This window comes from Leopardus geoffroyi, chromosome D2 (assembly GCF_018350155.1).
Source record: "Leopardus geoffroyi isolate Oge1 chromosome D2, O.geoffroyi_Oge1_pat1.0, whole genome shotgun sequence".
Lineage (NCBI taxonomy): Eukaryota > Metazoa > Chordata > Mammalia > Carnivora > Felidae > Leopardus > Leopardus geoffroyi.
Window position 1 is genome coordinate 8,902,732 of NC_059334.1, and position 17,791 is coordinate 8,920,522.

The 17,791-nt window shown below is 40.7% G+C and overlaps 1 protein-coding gene across 1 annotated transcript in view; it reads left to right on the plus strand.

Moving 5' to 3' along the window:
- The first annotated feature begins 1,727 nt into the window (after nt 1–1,727).
- Nucleotides 1,728–17,791, plus strand: part of LOC123576397 (zinc finger protein 33B-like) — a 31,695-nt gene continuing 15,631 nt past the window's right edge. The window contains exons 1-4 of the mRNA XM_045437183.1: nt 1,728–1,853; nt 4,099–4,161; nt 16,341–16,467; nt 16,917–17,012. Coding sequence (XP_045293139.1) covers nt 1,743–1,853; nt 4,099–4,161; nt 16,341–16,467; nt 16,917–17,012 — 397 coding nt within the window. The 5' untranslated portion in view covers nt 1,728–1,742. The remainder of the gene's footprint in view (nt 1,854–4,098; nt 4,162–16,340; nt 16,468–16,916; nt 17,013–17,791) is intronic.

Sequence of the window (17,791 nt, forward strand, 5' to 3'; positions counted from 1 at the left end):
TGAGTAATATTGCCATCTTAAGAACATTAAGTCTTCCATAGCATGAACATGGAATGTCTTTCCATTTATTTCAGTCCACTTCAATTCTTGCAACAATGTTTTGCAGATTTCAACCTACAATTTCTTTATCTCTTTCTTAAGATTGTTCCTAGTATTTTATTCTTTTGTATGCTATTGGAAATGGAATTTCTTAATTTCCTTTTCCATTGCTGCTGTACAGAAACACAGGTGATTTTTCAGTATTGATCTCGTATCTTAAAAATTAACCTAATTCATATACTAGGGCTATTTGCTAGTATTTTATTAAGGATTTTTATAACTATACTAATAATTTTCATCTGTAGTTTTTCTTTGTGATGTCTTTTTTGTTGTTGTTTGTTGTCTCTTCTTAATAAGGAGAATGCTGGCATAATAATGAATGAAATGTTCTCTCCACTATTTTGTGGAAGAGTTTGGAAAGATTGATGTTAATTATCCTTTTAAATATTTGGTTGAATTTATGAGTAAAGCCATCTGATCCTAGGCTTTTCTTTGTTGAGGGGTTTTTCATTACTGATTTAACCTCTGTCTATTATGGATCTGTTGAGATTTTCTATTCTTGAGTTTAGGTAATTTATGTGTTTCTTGGTATTGTTTGACATTTATTGTCGGTGTATTTGTCTTTTACCTTACATGAGAAATAAAAAGAGGACTTACTAACACAAAATACAGTGATACTTGTTTTTATATTTACCTGTGTAGTTATCTTTACTGGTATTCCTTATTTCTTAATATGGCTTCAAGTTACTGTCTAATGTCTAGTGCCCTTCCTTTTCAGGCTAAAGAAGGCCTTTTAGAATTTCTTATAGGTCAGGTCTACACTGACTTAGCTTGACTAAACTTTGGTCAGGCCTCTCTTCCCTTCACAAGCCCTGAATTTTGTTTTGTCCTCAGGTCTGAGCCTGAACAGCTCCCTGAACAGCTCATCCCAAGGTTGGCTGACCACAGTGGGAACATTTCATGTGAGACTACCCCATCATGCTTTTTGTTCACCTCCCCAACTCACTTGCCCAGTTTCCTCTCGAAAATTTCTGCTGAGCGTTTTCCATCCTCCCTATAAAAATAGAAAAACCTTTTTCTAAAGTTTATTTCCTTATTTAAGTAATCTCTACACCCAACATTTGGCTTGAACTCACAACCCTGAGATCAAGGGTCACATGCTCCCCCAACTGAGCCAGCCAGTTGCCCCTTTTTTCTATTCAATTTTGAGATGCTTTCAGATTGAAGTCAGAGCATTGTTCCCATTGCAATAGTCTTTTTGAAATAAGTTTCTCCTTACCGAAGTCTGGATTTATTTTATTTGATACTTGAAGGGTCCAGGGCTTATCTTCCTCACTGCTGAGAGAAATGCTATTATTTTATATATTGTTTACTATTATTTTTATTTCATTGCTAGCATTTCCTAGTATTTAATTCGTTTGGCTTTCTACTATTCAAGGTAACTTTCCTATTTATGTTAATAACATACATCGATTTACATTTTTGCCTCCTTTGGTAGCTTGGTGTTCAAAAGGCACATAGGCTTTAAGACTTTTTCTCTGAGGTACTGAAAAAATACAGGGCTGCATACAGAAGTGACAACCACCTGCCACAATCTCTGAATTGCTAAAGAAACATCAACGTTTTCAAAATTCTCCAGGTCCTTAGCGAGCGGACTTGTGGGAAATGGAGTCCGGAAGTTTGAGAGTCCGCCGCGCGTGGTCATGGGAACGGGTCTTCTGCGGCTCCTTCTGCGCATGTGCAGAACTTCGCAGGCCCTTCTAGGTTCTCCCGCTTACGGTGAGAGTCGGTGCGCAGCCTCCACGATCCTGCAGGTCTGCCTGCTGCTCTGGGAGCTGGTGCGGCCCAAGTGGGAGGGTTGGCGAGGCCAGAGGGTTGGAGAGCTCCCAAAGGATCCCTGAGCGGCTCCAGGGAGCGTTGGTGCCTAGCGTGGGGAAGAGGCCCGCGAACCCCGGCGGGACCCTCGGCTGTTGTACCCGAGAGACTGGGTGGGGGAGGCTTCTGCCGGGTGGAGGGACTCCGGGACCGGAGAGTTTGTGTTAGGGGGAGGGGCCGGCGTGGGATGCGGGGATGCGGGGACGAGGTACCCCGGGGAAGATGCACGTTCCGCGTGGATCCCGGGGCGTGGCTTGTGCGGCCGCGGGAGGAGCGTCCAGTGCGCATGCGTGGTGGGTGCGCTCAGCCGCAGAGAGAGGGGGCCCGGGTTGAGCGGGTGCTTTGATGCAGGGCAGCACCGGGTATAAAAGAGTCATCTGGGAAAAATAACCTACCTGAGACTTTACGTCTGTAAAACTGAAGGTATTCATAACACCTGCCTCCTGGAGTTATTCAGAGGCCTAGCAGTAAATATTAGCGACTGTTAACAGACTTCTTATTCGTTACTTTATGCTCACTTAGGTGGGTATAGCTCTCCCTGCTGTAACAAATTGGAAAACTGAGACCGAGAGGAAAGTTATATGCCCGAAGTCACAACATTAGCAGATAAACTAGAAGACAATTTTAGTTGTTTCTCCAAATGTCATGGTCTTTGCAATTTACTATCTTGGTTATAAAAGCCAGCACTGCATCCTGCACAACGCTTAGCAGAAGTAATTTGGCATGTGAAGAAACAATTTGAACGATTGAATCTTACCATGGCAGTTCTGTTTGAGGGATTTCTAGATGTCTTCAGAGCCTCTGATAGACAGCATAATTGTTTCTGAGTTAGGTCTGTAACTGTTCTCAGAAGCCTTGATTTGAGTTTATTGAAGGTCTGACCTGAGAGATTCCATGGAGCAACAAATACAGTTGAACTGTGGGTCTGGGTGACAATTCAGTTAAAAAGAATTTGCCCCTTAGGTACATTTCTCATCTACCTTTGAATGAAGCACGTTTTGTCAAGTAAGGAAGAGTCTCTGGGAACAGAATCTTACCTGGAGAGAACCATTCCATGATTTGACTGAGTTTTTGAGCAGAGGCAGTGTAGTTCCCAGAGAGGAGCAGATTCTAGGTTTGCACAGCCTGTTCAGAATGAGTGAGATTTGAGAATGTTGCCACCTTCAGAATCCTTCAGGGCTGCCTAATGAAGGGAAGTCTGGACCAGGTTTCAGAAGAGAGGCATCTGGGTTGCACCAATGGAGGACAGTTAGGCTACACCGGAAATAGAACTTCATTGGAGGCGCTCCAAGGACGTGCAGGAAGGGTCTTAAAACCAGATCTGAGTCAGTCTTGTCTCACCAATCCCAGCTCATCCCCCACTCTCTTTATTTTTCACTCATTCTTCCCAGATTCCGAGCTGTCTTTCACATGATGAATCTGACATTTAAAGGTGTGCGGATGAGTTCTTTATAGGATAGCAGTACAAGAAGAGTTTGTTTTTCTTCCTAAAAGGTGAGGAAAAATTGGTGCTGAGGGTGTAAGTGAATTTCCCTGGTTTTGTGTTAGGGGCAGAGCCCAAAGTAGATAATGAATCTCCCCACACCCAGGCCAGTGCTGACCACATCATCACTGTGGAAACACATCTCTTAAAAGACAGCCGTTTCAGAGTGTACATCTATTTTAGAAAAACAATTAAAAAGTACCCTTACCTGAAAGTGCCTCCGTCCTTTTTTTTCACAGCTTTGGTTGAGTTCTCTAATTTGGGGAGTAAACAAGGAAATATAGATGTAACAACTTTTATTATAAAACCTTTGCTGAAGGTGTAGTGTTCCTTCATTTAGCATATTGTCATTTGTTTAACCAATTTTCTGATTTTTAAAACTTTGAAGTAGAATAAAGGGGTTATTATTTTAAACTATTTTAAAATATCAATATTGTAAAATATCAATAGACAAGAGTTCCATTCACCCAGTGAAAAATTGCACACCCAAGCTTTGCGTGGCCAAATCACAGTCCCATGTGGACATGTGGGTGCTTTATCTTATGTCCTTTCCTGCCCCTTCTCCAAGGTGAAAAGGATATAAAATGCCTATAGAGAGGCGTTTTATCCTGGTGATGTTGGCAGCTTTTTAAGAAGGCAAATCCAGGAACTGCAAAGCAATCTGTATCTTTAATGACTTCATTCCTGTTTTTCTATCCCAGCTATACTTTCAGAGATTTCAACATTTTTCCAAGAAAGACCAGCAAATTATGAAGAAATCCTATGTGAGTTGTTGTTGAAGTCATTTTATGCTTTGTTTTATAATGGATTTTATGAGGGTAACGACTCCTGTATTTTAAATGAAAAGTAGAAATAGATAAAATGAACCTGAGGGAAACAGCATGACACAATGGTTCTCAAACTTTAATGCACATCAGATCAAAACTGGAAAGTTTATTAAACCATAGAATGGGACCCGAAAATTTTCATTTTGAACAGGATTGCAGGTGATGTTGAGGTCTATAGACCAGTAGCATTGGAGTAACAACAGATCAATAGGGCAAAGTTGACGAGACACACACACACACACACACACACACAGTTCAAATGAAATTAGATGGTTAGCAAACTTAAGTTGCAAATATTTCTGACCTTATAGCCATGACCAAAAAAAAAAAAAAAGACCGTTACATTGATCATGCACCAAGCAATCTGACTCCATTTGGAGCCTAAAGACTTTTTGGCATTGAGAGGTGAATAGAACAACTTTTGTTTCTTTTATGTAGATGATAAACAACCTTCTGGTGGCAACCAGAATGCCTGTAATTATCTTTCAGTGGAAGCAAAAGACAAAGAGCTGAGCAGAGCCCAGTTAATGAGGTTTTTTAGGAGACAGTGTTACTGAAGCCACGTAGACAGCTTTCCGATGATCTTGATTTATTTTTGTTTTTGTTTTCCCTTGATAAAACCTAGAGCTCCTGTAGGCTAAATGGATGGTGTGTCCTTAAAGTTACTCTGGAATTCTCAGTCCCTGGCAACCAGTAAAATACATTCTGTTGCTGTAGACTTGCCTCTTCTGGGTCTTTTATATAAATACAGTCACATGATATGTATTTTTGTACGTCATTCTTCCTTCACTTAGCAGAATGCTTTAAAAGTTTGTTCATGGGGCGCCTGGGTGGCGCAGTCGGTTAAGCGTCCGACTTCAGCCAGGTCACGATCTCGCGGTCCGGGAGTTCGAGCCCCGCGTCGGGCTCTGGGCTGATGGCTCGGAGCCTGGAGCTTGTTTCCGATTCTGTGTCTCCCTCTCTCTCTGCCCCGCCCCCGTTCATGCTCTGTCTCTCTCTGTCCCAAAAATAAATAAATGTTGAAAAAAAAAAAAATCTAAAAGTTTGTTTGTATTGTAGGATGTTACAGATTTCATTTTCTTATCCAACTTTATTAAGGTGTATTTGACAAAACTCTAAGACATTTAAAGTGTACATCATGATGATTTTGATATTTGTATACATTGTGAAAGGACTCCTCCCGTCTAGTTAGCAAACACGTCCGTTACCTCACGTAGTTCTTCGTTTCTTGGTGTAGCAACTTTTTTTTTAATGTTTTATTATTAAAAACAATTTTTTTTAATGTTTATTTTTGAGAGAGAGAGAGAGAAGAGACAGAGTTTGAGTAGGGGAGGGGCAGAGAGAGAGGGAGACACAGAATCTGAAGCAGGCTCCAGGCTCTGAGCTGTCAGCACAGAGCCCTATGTAGGGCTCGAACCCACGAACAGTGAGATCATGACCTGAGTTGAATTCGGAGGCTTAACTGCCTGAGCCACTCAGGTATCACTGGCATAGCAAATTTTAATTGTACAATACAGGGATACCAGCTCTAGGCCCCATGTGACACATTAGATCATCAAGCCTTCTTCATTTTATAGCTGAATGTTTGTGCCTTTTTACCAAGACTTCATTCCTTTTTATTGGTGAATAATATTCCATTGCATAGATGGACCACATTTTGTTTATCCACTTATTGGTTAATAGACATTGGGTCTTTTTCTGCCTTTCCACTATTGTGAATAGTGCTGCTCTGAACATTTCATGTGCAAGTTTTGCTTGAATATGTGTCTTTAGTTCTTCTGGGTGTTTACTCAGAAGTGATAATGCTGGACCATATGTTAGTTGTATTCTCACCTTACTGAGGAACCGCCAGACTTTTTCACAGTGGCTGCACAATTTCACATTTCCACCAGCAATGTATGCAAGTTCGTTTCTCCTCGTTGTTGACAACACTTGTTGTCTTTTTATGTTAGCCATCCTAGTGGGTATGAAGTAATGTCTCATTGTGGTTTTGATTTGCTTTTCCCTAATGACTAATGAGTACCTTTTCATGTGCTTGTTTGGTATTTGGATATCTGCTTTGCATGCATGTCTGTTCAAATCCTTGGCCCATTTTTATTATTATTATTACTCCTGGCACCCTTTATTTTTATTTTTTTTCTGCATTATTCTTTTAATGTTTATTTTTGAGAGAGAGTGATTACGTGAGAGTGGGGGAAGGGCAGAGAGAGGGAGAGACAGAATGTGAATCAGGTCTGCACTGTCAGCGCAAAGTCTGACGTGGGGCTGGAACCCACAAACCGTGAGATCGTGACATGAGCCAAAGTCAGATGCTCAACCGACTGAACCATCCAGGCGCCCCTCAAATCCTTGGTTCATTTTTTAAATTGGATTTTTTGTTAGTATTTTGGGTACTAGATTTTTTTAAAATGTTTTTACTTTATTTTTTGAGAGACTGAAAACTAGTCAGGGAGGGGCAGAAAGAGAGGGAGACACAGAATCCAAAGCAGGCTCCAGGCTCCAAGCTGTCAGCAGAGAGCCTGACGCAGGGCTCGAACTCACAAACCACGAGATCATGACCTGAGCTGAAGTCGGATGCTCAACCAACTGAGCCACCCAGGCGCCGCATTGGGTACTAGACTTTTATCAGATGTATGATTTTCAAATATTTCTTCTCATTCTGTGAGTTGTCTTTTCATTCTCTTGATGGCATGTCCTTTGATTCACAAAAGGTTATAATTTGGTAAAATCTGGTTTCTCTTTTTCTTTATTGCATTTGCCATTGATGTCTTGTCTAAGAATCCATGTCAAGTCTAAGATCATGAAGATTCTCTCCTGTTTTATTCTAAGAGTTGTAGTTTTTAGCTCTTACATGTAGGTCTTTGATCTGTTTTGAGATAATTTTTGTGTATAATATGAGGGAGAGGTCCATTTTCATTCATTTGCATGTGGATATCCAGTTCCAGTGTCATTAGTTGAAGAGACTGTTTTTTTTCTCCTACACCCCTTAGGCTTGTTACTGTTAGGTAAGGTGCAGTTTTGTTGTTGTGTAATGAATTTCTGTAAAGAAAGACTTTTTTGTAAAGACTGTATTTGCTCCATTTCATTACAGAAGTGTATTCCATTTACCAGTGGTGAACTAGTAATTAAAAAAATTTTTTTAATGTTTTTATTTATTTTTGAGAAAGAGAGTGCGCACACATGCAAGTGGGGGAAGGGCAGAGGGAGAGAGGGAGACACAGAATCCAAAGCAGGCTCCAGGCTTTGAGCTGTCAGCACAGAGCCTGATGCGGGGCTCAAACTCATGAACCGCGAGATCACGACCTGACCCCAAGTTGGACACTTAGCCTACTGAGCCACCCAGGTGTCCCCCAGTGGTGAACTAGAGATTTTGTTAAATACCTGGGGCCAACAAAACCAAAAATCTCTGAGTCCTTGCTGCTGGGGTCTAGGTGTGTTGGGTTATACCACCACCACCGGCACGAGACCGGGCCGTTGACAACTCTTCCCTCGCGCTCACTTCCTGTTGGCGCAGAACTGATGGCCACCAGAGGTGAGAGCCTGGGGCTTTATTGGGTCTTTTCTGAACATGCACCCTGTCCTGAATACGTGTGTCTTCTAGATTTCCAGGAACATGTGGAAGCGTTTCAGTCTCAAGCTATTCCACTCCCCAGCGTTTCTCGCCAGACTTTTTTGGCATGTCTTGTTCGCCCCACGCGTTATCTTTTGCCCCTGGTGGCAGCAGCTGGTTCATTTGCCTTCAAATGTTTTCAGCAGGTGCCCTCCCTGTATCCTGTGATGTGTGACAGTTATATGAGTATTTTGCCTTAGTCTTTTCATGTCTCCACTAGACAGGTCAAAACAGACAGTCCCCATTGTTTGAGAACCAGCTCTCTTCTATTCTCTCCAGCACCAGGAATCCACACCAAGAATGTGGGATTTCATCTTCCAAGACTGTTGCTGAGCCAGCTCGTGGGTTGAATTGTGTCTCCCGAAAATTCATGTGTTGGAGTCCTAACCCCCGATACCTTAGAATGTGACCTTATTTGGAGGTAGGATCTTTACCAAGGTAATCAAGTTAAAGTGACATCATTAGGGTGGGCCCTAATATGGTATGACTGGTGTCCTCATCAAAGGGAGATTTGGACCCAGAGTTGCGTACAGAGGGAAGATGATGAGACACAGGGAGGCGGTCGCCTGCAAGCCCACGGAAGAAGCCTTGACCGGCTTCTTCTCTCACAGAAGGAACCACCTTGCCAACACCATAGTCTTGAAGTCTAGCCTCGGCACTGCGACCGTAACTTTCTGTTAGGACAGCAGCCCAGTTTGCGTTCTTTGCTGTGGCGGCTCTGCCCACGAGGGCCCCCTGTAAGGCTGAGGTGGAGCAAGGCTAAGTCAAAGCCACACGGGTCTCTCCTACCAGGTTTCAGCTGCCTTCTGTATCCGTCCTTCGGTAGGTGGTTGTCAACCTTTCCCTCTTTTCCAGAGGTCTGATAAAATTCATTCTGATAGTTGTTGCCATTGTTCTGATGTTTCTGTGGAGGGATGGACCCTGGGCGGTTCCCCGCTCTTACCTTCCTGACCCAGACCCGCTTCGGGAATCGTTTTCAGGGCACGAGTTGCTCGACCTCTCTGCCTGTACTCTTGTGCGGTCCCTACTGCTGGCTCCTGTGACTCCACACAAGCCCCTTCCTCCTGTCAGTGAGATTTCCCTCGTGGAATCTTGACTTGGCAGACCATGTTTCCTATTACATTAATTTCCTACTAGAGCTGTAACAAATTACCGCGGAGGTAGTGGCTGGAGCCGACACAGATTTGTCCTCTTACAGATCTGGAAGTCTGACGTCTGAAATGACTCTGACGGGGCTAAGGTCAAGGCAGTGGCAGGACAGGTATCTTCTGGAGGCTCTGAGGGGAGAATCTGTTTCCTCGCTTTTTTGGCGGGGTGGGGGTGGGGGGGCTCTTGTGGCACCTTCCTCCATCTTCAAAGCACATTACGTCAATCACTGCCTTTTTGTCTTCATGTCGCCTTCCCGTCTGTAGTCCAGTCTCTGCCAGCTTGTTAGGACACCTGTCATTATGCTCCAGGCAAGATCTGGATAATCCAGGAAAATCTCTTTTCAAGATTCTTACCTTAATCATCTATGCAAAGCCCCTTCAGCCATGTACAGGAATGTTCACAGGTTCCAGGGATTAGATGTGAATATCTCTGGGGCCATTAATCACCCTACCACTCCTGGCTTTTCATCCCTGACTCACTGTTCGCTTCTATTTGCGTATGTACATTGATTTGTCATTCCATTTGTGTAGGGAGACAACCGTATGTATGTATCATGAAGGAATATATATTTTTGTTGTATATGATTTTTAGAATTCTGAAGGCTGTATCTCATTTGATGTGTATGTTACCTCAGCTCTGTGTTTAAAATTTAATATTGCATTTAAGATCTATCCAAGTTGATTAATACTTAATTCTTTCTAATGTTGTTATGACACCATACATTTTAGTTGTCCGTTTCTTTAAGGCATGCCATTTTCATCTTTCATTTTTATGTATAATTCTCCAGTGAACATCTTTTACATTTTCTCTCCCCGAGTAAGAGCAAGCATTTCAAGCACACCAGAGCCTACACACATGATTAGGATTGTTGGACCATGAAAGGAAAGGACTTGCACTGTCCCTTGGTACTGCCTGATTGGTCTCCTAAGTAACCAAACGGCTCACGCCAGCTTATAGGATAGCACAGAGTTCTTTACCTCCTTATTGATGGTTGTTATTGTTATTTAAAAAGTATTGCTTGGGGCACCTGAGTGGCTCAGTTGGTCGGGCTTCTGACTGCAGCTCCGGTCTTAGTCTTACAGGTCGTGAGTTCCAGCCCTGCGTGGGGCTCTGTGCCGACAGCTCAGAGCCTGGAGCCTGCTTCGGATTCTGTGTTTTCCTCTCTCTCTTGCCCTTCCCCGGCTCTCTCTCTCTCTCTCTCTTTCTCTCTCTCTCTCTGTCTCTCTCAAAAATAAATAAACATTTTTAAAAAAATTTAAAAATTATGGCCAGTCTGATGGATAATGAAAGCCTCATTGTTGTGATTTGTATTTCTCTGATTATTTTATCAGATTGTGTCTTTCAGTTTTCTTCTGTGAAACGTTGGCTTATATATTTTGTATATTTTTACATAGTTTTCTCTTGATTTCGTTCTTGTGTTTCTTATTAATTTATAAATATCCTTTATGAGTTTTGTATAGTAATCTTTGTTTTTATTCGTTGTAAATATCTTCTCCAGGGTTTGTTCTATCTTTTAACTTTACGGTATTGTTGGTCACGTGGAAATGTTGTATTTTGATGTAGGCAGATTTGTGAATCTTTTTTTCAAGGTTTTTGTTTTTATTTGTTGGGTTTTGGGGTTTTTTTTGTGTTTTTTGTTTTTGTTTGTTTTCTGCAGTCCTTTTATCCTTTGGGTATATTCCCATTGTGATATGTAGTCACATTCCTATGCCTTAAATTCAGCAGATATTTTCTCACTGAGGTGTACCATCAAATTGAGACACAATTAGATTCATTTGTTTCATTTGCTATTTGTTTTAGGGTTTTGTTTTCATTTTGATAATTATTTTTGTTTAAGTATAAAAAACACAGTTTTCTGAAGATGAACTATACATATAATACACAGCAGATTCAGAAATCAGTCTGGCTTCTATCTCTGTCCCCTCCATCCTGTTTCTTGTTCCTTCCCTTACCTTTTGAGGGTGACCATTTTGTTTTAAGTTTTTTTTTTAATTAAAAAAATTTTTTTTTTAATTTTAGGGCGCACATGAGCAGGGCAGAGGGAGAGAGAGAGGGAATCTCAAGCAGGCTCCACATTCAGTGCAGAGCCTGATGTTGGGTTCGCTCCCACAACCTGGGATCTTGACCTGAGCCGAAATCCAGAATCAGGCCGGCAACCAACTGAGCCACTCAGGTGCCCCAAGTTTTCATTTGAATTCCAGTTAATTAACATACAGTGTTATGTTAATTTTACTTGTACAATACAGTGATTCTCATTTTGTTATTTTTAATTAAGCAGACTCATGTGTAGGTCTTTGTGGGTCGCATATTATACTTGATTTTCTCACTTAAACTTTTTGTCACTTAATAATATATTATGGAGTTCACTCTGTAGCACTATACGGAGATATTCCCCAGTTCTTTTTCCAGTCGCTCCGCACCACTCCATGGTGTGAGTCTATCAAAGCACATTCAACCAGTTCTTTATTGATCAGTGTTTGGGTGGTTTCTAGTCTTTTGTAAATATAAATAGTGATGTAGCCTTGTGCCTATGTCTTTTCTTTCTTTGGCTAGCGTGCCCTGTGGTTGGTTCCCAGAAGTGGGATTTCTGCGTTAAGTGGTAAATTCATCTGTAATTTAGCCAACTATTGCCATATTCCACTTCTTAGTGGTTAATCATTTTACATTCTCAACAGCAGGATATCAGGATGCTTTTATGTCAACAGCAAATTAAATTAAGTATATATGCTGTTATTCTTTTGGATTTCTGCCAGTCCGATAGGAGTGAAATGGTTCGGTATAATTTTTATTTTCACTTTTCTTTTTATTTTTTTTTTAATTTTTTTTTTTCAACGTTTATTTATTTTTGGGACAGAGAGAGACAGAGCATGAACGAGGGAGGGGCAGAGAGAGAGGGAGACACAGAATCGGAAACAGGCTCCAGGCTCTGAGCCCTCAGCCCAGAGCCTGACGCGGGGCTTGAACTCACGGACCGCGAGATCGTGACCTGGCTGAAGTCGGACGCTTAACCGACTGCGCCACCCAGGCGCCCCTTCACTTTTCTTTTTAAAGGGTGAGCTTGATTTTATAAGGTTTAGTTAGTGCCATTAGTGTTTCTCTTCCTGTGAGTTTTCTCAGTTCTTGTCCATATTTCATGGGGCAGTTGCTTTTTTTCCTTTTAAGGAGCTCATTATATAGGGATATTAACCCTTTCTTTGTCACCTAAGTTGTGAATACTTACCTCTGAGTTGTCATTTTTGTTTACTTTTGATTTTATTTTTAACTTTATTTAACTCTGCAGAGGGTTTTCTTTGCTTGGTTTTTAATTTTTTTGGTAAAATTTGTTATTTTATTTTATTGCATCAGGATTTTTAGTCACGGTTAGGAAAATGTTATTCTTTCTTAAGTTATCGGGGAACTCACCTATGTTTTCTTCTATACCTTACGGAGTCTTTTACATTAACCTTGACCAATCCGTTTGCAGTTTTCTTGATGTATAGATGAGAAAGGATCCCATTTATCTTTCTTATCCTATTAAGTTATTTTATCACTGTCTGTTTAAAAAAATTTTTTTTAACGTTTATTTATTTTTTGAGAGACAGAGACAGAGGGTGAGTGGGGGGAAGGGCAGAGAGAGAGGGAGACACAGAATCCGAAACAGGCTCCAGGCTCTGAGCCATCTGCACAGAGCCCCATGCAGGGCTCGAACTCACAAACCGTGAGATCATGACCTGAGCTGAAGTTGGTCACTCGCCAACTGAGCCACCCAGGTGCTCCAAGTTATCTTATCAGTGTTAATGAAAGATTCTTTTTCCTACTCTATGATATTGTCTTTATCATTTACTAAATTCCAGATGCATTTGAGTCTCTTTCCATTGATCCCTTTTTTTATTTATGTGTCTTGTACCACGTTATTTTAATTATGGCAGCTTTATGTTTATATCTGGTACTGTCCGGTAGATTAATTCCTCCTCATTGCTCTTTTCTCAGGTTTTTCTTGGCCTACTTTGCTTTTCTTCCAATTAAATATATAACCAACTTGTTTTATGCCCACTTAGAAGCTTGATGGTATTTTTTTGAGACTGCATTAAATTGCCCTATTAATGTTACGAATCAAAATCTTTTTGATGCTAAGATTTCTTATGTGAGAACATGGGCTAGCTTTCAGTTTCTTCTAATAGCTTCTTAAAGGAGTGTTTTCACAGCTTTCTTTATGTAGGTTTTGTTCATTTTTTGTTATGACTTCATGTCTAAGTATTTTACTTCAGCTTTTATATTTTCAAAGTTAAAAAGATAGAAGCATTTTCCCCACATACTTTCTTTGTCTGTGATATCCCTATTTGTACCCAAAGTGTCCTTTAAACTTTACTGGGTTTAGGATCCAATTAAAGATCATACCCTTATATTCTTTCATATGATAGATTTTTATTTTTTAAGTCCTGGTCACATGTCTTGCTGAGTAGTTATTCTTGAACTTAATGCTTTAGAATCATCTGAAACTCTTCGAATATTCCTGGACCCAGACTATGCTTCATACCAGTTAAGTCCGAAGGTCTGGGGATGATGCCTGGCTGTGGGCAGCCATGTCGAGAAGCAGGTCTGTGGAGTGGCCCCCATGTCTGGTTCGATGGATCTGTTTTTCCTCATGATTAGAGTCAGATTGTGTATTTTTATTAGGCTCATTTATTGTATACTTGTAAGGTATGACTGTACCATTATTAATAATACCACCAAATACCCCACTTGAAAAGTAGAGTTTTCTTGTCTCCTTTTGTAAACTCATAATCTGTCACAGGACACTTGGAGACTGTGTGAATGTTCTTATTCCCAATAGCCTTTCACTCAGTGGTTGATGGTGTGGGTTGAGCATTTTTCTCATGTTGATTGGCCATGGATCTTTTCTTTTGTGAAGTCACTGTGTTAGGTCCTTTTCCCATTTTTCCATTAGTTCATGTTGTTCCTTACTGATTTTAGGAGCATTTTATATATTTTGGATGTAATCCCTGTATCATTTCAAGATGTTGCTAAAATTTCCTGTTCTCTGGTTTGCTTTTTTAAAAAATTATTTCCTTTTGATTAATAGAAGCTCTTAACTTCACTGTCCTCCTATTAATTTCACTCTTTTTCTTTATGGTTAGTGTTTTTGGTGTCTTGCTTAAATTTTTTTTGCTTGTCTACAGATTGTGAAGATAGTTTTTTGTGTAATATTCTGGAAGTTTTACTGATCGCATTTCAACCTACAGTCCATCTGGAATTGATTTTCACATATTATGTGAGATTGAAATCAAATTTTTTTTTTCAGTGTCCTTTTCTCACTGCTTTACTAGTAACACTTTTTTTTTCTTTTTTTTAATAAACCAGGTGTCCATGTTTGTGGGTCAGATTCTAGATTATAAATTTAGCTCCATTGATCTTTCAGTTTATTCTTTTACTGATAGTGCACTCTGTTAAATTACTCTAACTTTGGAATAATCTTTATATCCACTAGTACATCAGTTTTGTACTTCATAATAAATTACCTCAAATTTTACAGGTAAGAACAACACAAATTTATTATCTCACAGTTTTTGTGGATAAGGAGTCTGGAAATAGGTTATCTAGGTCCTCTTAGGCGTAAGGTTGCAATCAAAGTGTCACCTGGGTTCCCTTTCATACATATGTGGCAGAATTTATTTCTACATAGCTCTAGAACTCAGAGTAGCCTGCTTCTTTCAGATCAGTAGAAGAATGTCTCTGATATTTTACCCTCTTTAAGTGACTCACATGATTAGGTCAGGCCCACCCAAGGCAATCTCCCATTTAGATCAGAGTCAGCTGATTAAGGGATCTTAATTATACTTGCAAAACCTGTTTTGCCATTGAATATAACATAACACAAGGAACACAATATCACAGGAACACAAGTCTCTCCCACTTAAGAGAAGATTATATCAGTGTGAGGCTCTTTGGAGGTCATCTTGGAATTCTGCCTACATCATTGTGAGTTTACTCATTTTGTTCTCCAAGATGGCTTTGGTCATTCTTGGTCATTTGAGTTTCTTCATAAGTTTGAGAATGAACTTGTCAGCTTCCACAGAAATATCTGCCAAGATTTTAATTCTGATTGTCTGGATTTAACCAATCGTTCTGATTTATAGGCTAATTTGGGGAGAAATTAGGTTTTTGTAATATTGAGTTATCCAATCCATGAATATAGTGTATTCATTTATTCGGGTATTCCTTGTTTATTCTCAATAATACTTAAAAAATTTCTGGGTAATAGTCTAATCTTTTCCCTGTTAACTAGTTTTTAATATATGGCATGAGCATTTATTAGCTATTTGTTTTGATAACCTGGGAGTGATACGTCTCTGTCTCTGCCTGCTTGTGTCTGTTTCTTGCAATATTTTCCACAGTGGTCATCTCCTAAGTGGGTCATATATAACCCAGGGACTGTGCAAGAGTCTGTTCAGTAATGGGAAGAAAATACTCAGATGCCTCCCTACATTTATTTTAATCCAAAAAAAAAAAAAAAAGAATGGAGAAATCTAATGTACGGTGAAATGAATATAGACAGTAATACCGTGTATTATCATTAGGTAATGTGGTAAATAGAGCTATGCCGGCAATCATTATAATATATAGGTGTATCAAAGTTATACAATGTTACGTGCCAAATTTATTCAGTTGAAAACAATAAAAGTGACTTAGAAAAAAAATAACGAGGAAACTTAATATATAGATTCACATTATAAGTTGACAATCCTATGAAAGAAAGGTTTCTTAGAAGAGTAACCAAATATTTTGGATGCCCCTATTCTACTGGAGTTACGTCCAGAATTGCTCGTACCACGTTCCCTGAATACCACTATAGCTCTTTATCTTCTCAGAGTCCCAACAGTACTCCCCTGTGTGTTCATTGTTACTGCTTTCACTACATATTTTGGACATATACATGGTGATGCTGTTGCCCGAGTTTCGTGAATGATACTCTGTTATCAGTGAAACCCACCCCAGTAGCAGGAGTAGAACTTTTCTCCCCTCTGTAACCTCCATCTACATCGTGCATCTTTTTCCTGTAGTAACATCTCATTGCAGTTACATGCTTACACGTTTATGTGTGTTTGTCAGATTATATGCTCCTTGAGGACAGTGACGTGGTGTTATTGGTCTTCAGATCCTCAGAGTAGGAGAGGTCTTTATGGCACGTAGGCACGTACCACGACCCCGGTAACTTAGCACAACGGTGAGGACCTTTCCAGTCAAGTGCACAAGTAGACATGCCATAACACATTTTCTAATTGCCTGTGAATGGCGAACTCCCTAACGGTTCTCTGACAGCTGTTCCATGCCTTCCAGTTCTGATTACTTACACTTAAACACAAACGTGCTGTTTCAGGGATCCTTATCATTTGAGGACGTGACTGTGGGCTTCTCCCAGGAAGAGTGGCAGCACCTGGACCCTGCCCAGAGGACCCTGTACAGGGACGTGATGCTGGAGAACTACAGCCACCTTGTCGCAGTGGGTAAGGGGTTGTTTGCCATGTAGACTCCTAGTATGCACATCCTTTCTTGATTTGAAACCTGTAGAAGCTTTGTTGAATTTAGTGATATGGAGGCTTGATACTCAAGTATTAAGGGGAAGGATTGTTGAAACACCATAAAGAATGTTTTCTTTTTCGGGGCTCCTGGGTGACTTAGTCGGTTAAGCGTCTGACTTTGGCTCAGATCATGATCTCACGGTCTGTGTCAGGCTCTGTACTGACACCTCAGCCTGGAGCCTTCTTCGATTCTGTGTCTCCTTCTCTCTCTGCACCACCCCCCCCCCCCAAATAAATAAATCTTAAAAAAAAAAAAATGTTTTCTATTTCAATGAAAGATTGTATTTGGCCCCTGAAGCTTCGTTTTCTGTGTTCTTCAAAGGCCTTGAAACCCATGGGCCTAGCCCAGTTGCCATGTCGTTTCCCATTCACAGGGTGCTGCGTCCCTAAACCAGACGTGATCTTCAGGCTGGAACAAGGACAGCAGCCATGGCTTGTAGAGGAAGAGTCCCTAGACCAGAGCTGCCCAGGTGAGTTAGTATGTGTTAAACGGATGGACACCCGATGGCATGGTATGAATTCCTTTTATTCTCAGGTGCTTGCTTGTATGTTCATTTTCACATTCAGCAAATACTGAGTACCCACTGTGTGGCACGAATGTTTTAGGCGCCAGAAATATTTCAGCAAACTAAATTTGTTCCTCACTTCGTGGACCCTGCATTCTGATAGGGAGAGAAAGATAAGAAACAAACAACAGTTCATACATAACGCCCAAACGCATAATATGCCAATAAAATAGCGAGGAAGTTAAAGATGAAAACTGATGAAATGTTATACTTGAGAAAAGAGGTTCAGGAAGGCACTTGGGTGATACCAACTTGAACGGAATGAGGTGAGGATTATGGATGGCAGAGGAGACATTAAATGTCAGTCCACCGAGGCAGGAATGTACTTGGTGTTTTTGAGGACACACACGTGTCACTGTGGACTAGGGGAAATGAGTGAGCAGAGAGTGGTAAGAGTTGACATTGTGGAGGTAACGGAGCTCAAATTACATAGGGCCGTTCAGGCCATGATAAAGACTGATTTTATACTGAGTCAAATGAAAAGCCATTGGTAGGATTTTACCTACTAAGCAACATATGCTTATTTTTCTTTTAACTTTTCTCTCTGGCCACTGGGCAAAGAAAATACTACTGGGGCAGAGGGATGAAAGGGAGACCAGCAGGACAGTACTGCAGTCTCTGAGGAGGGGGGATAGGTTACCCCCGGTTGGGAGTGGCGGAGAAGAGTAGTCATGGTTGGCTTC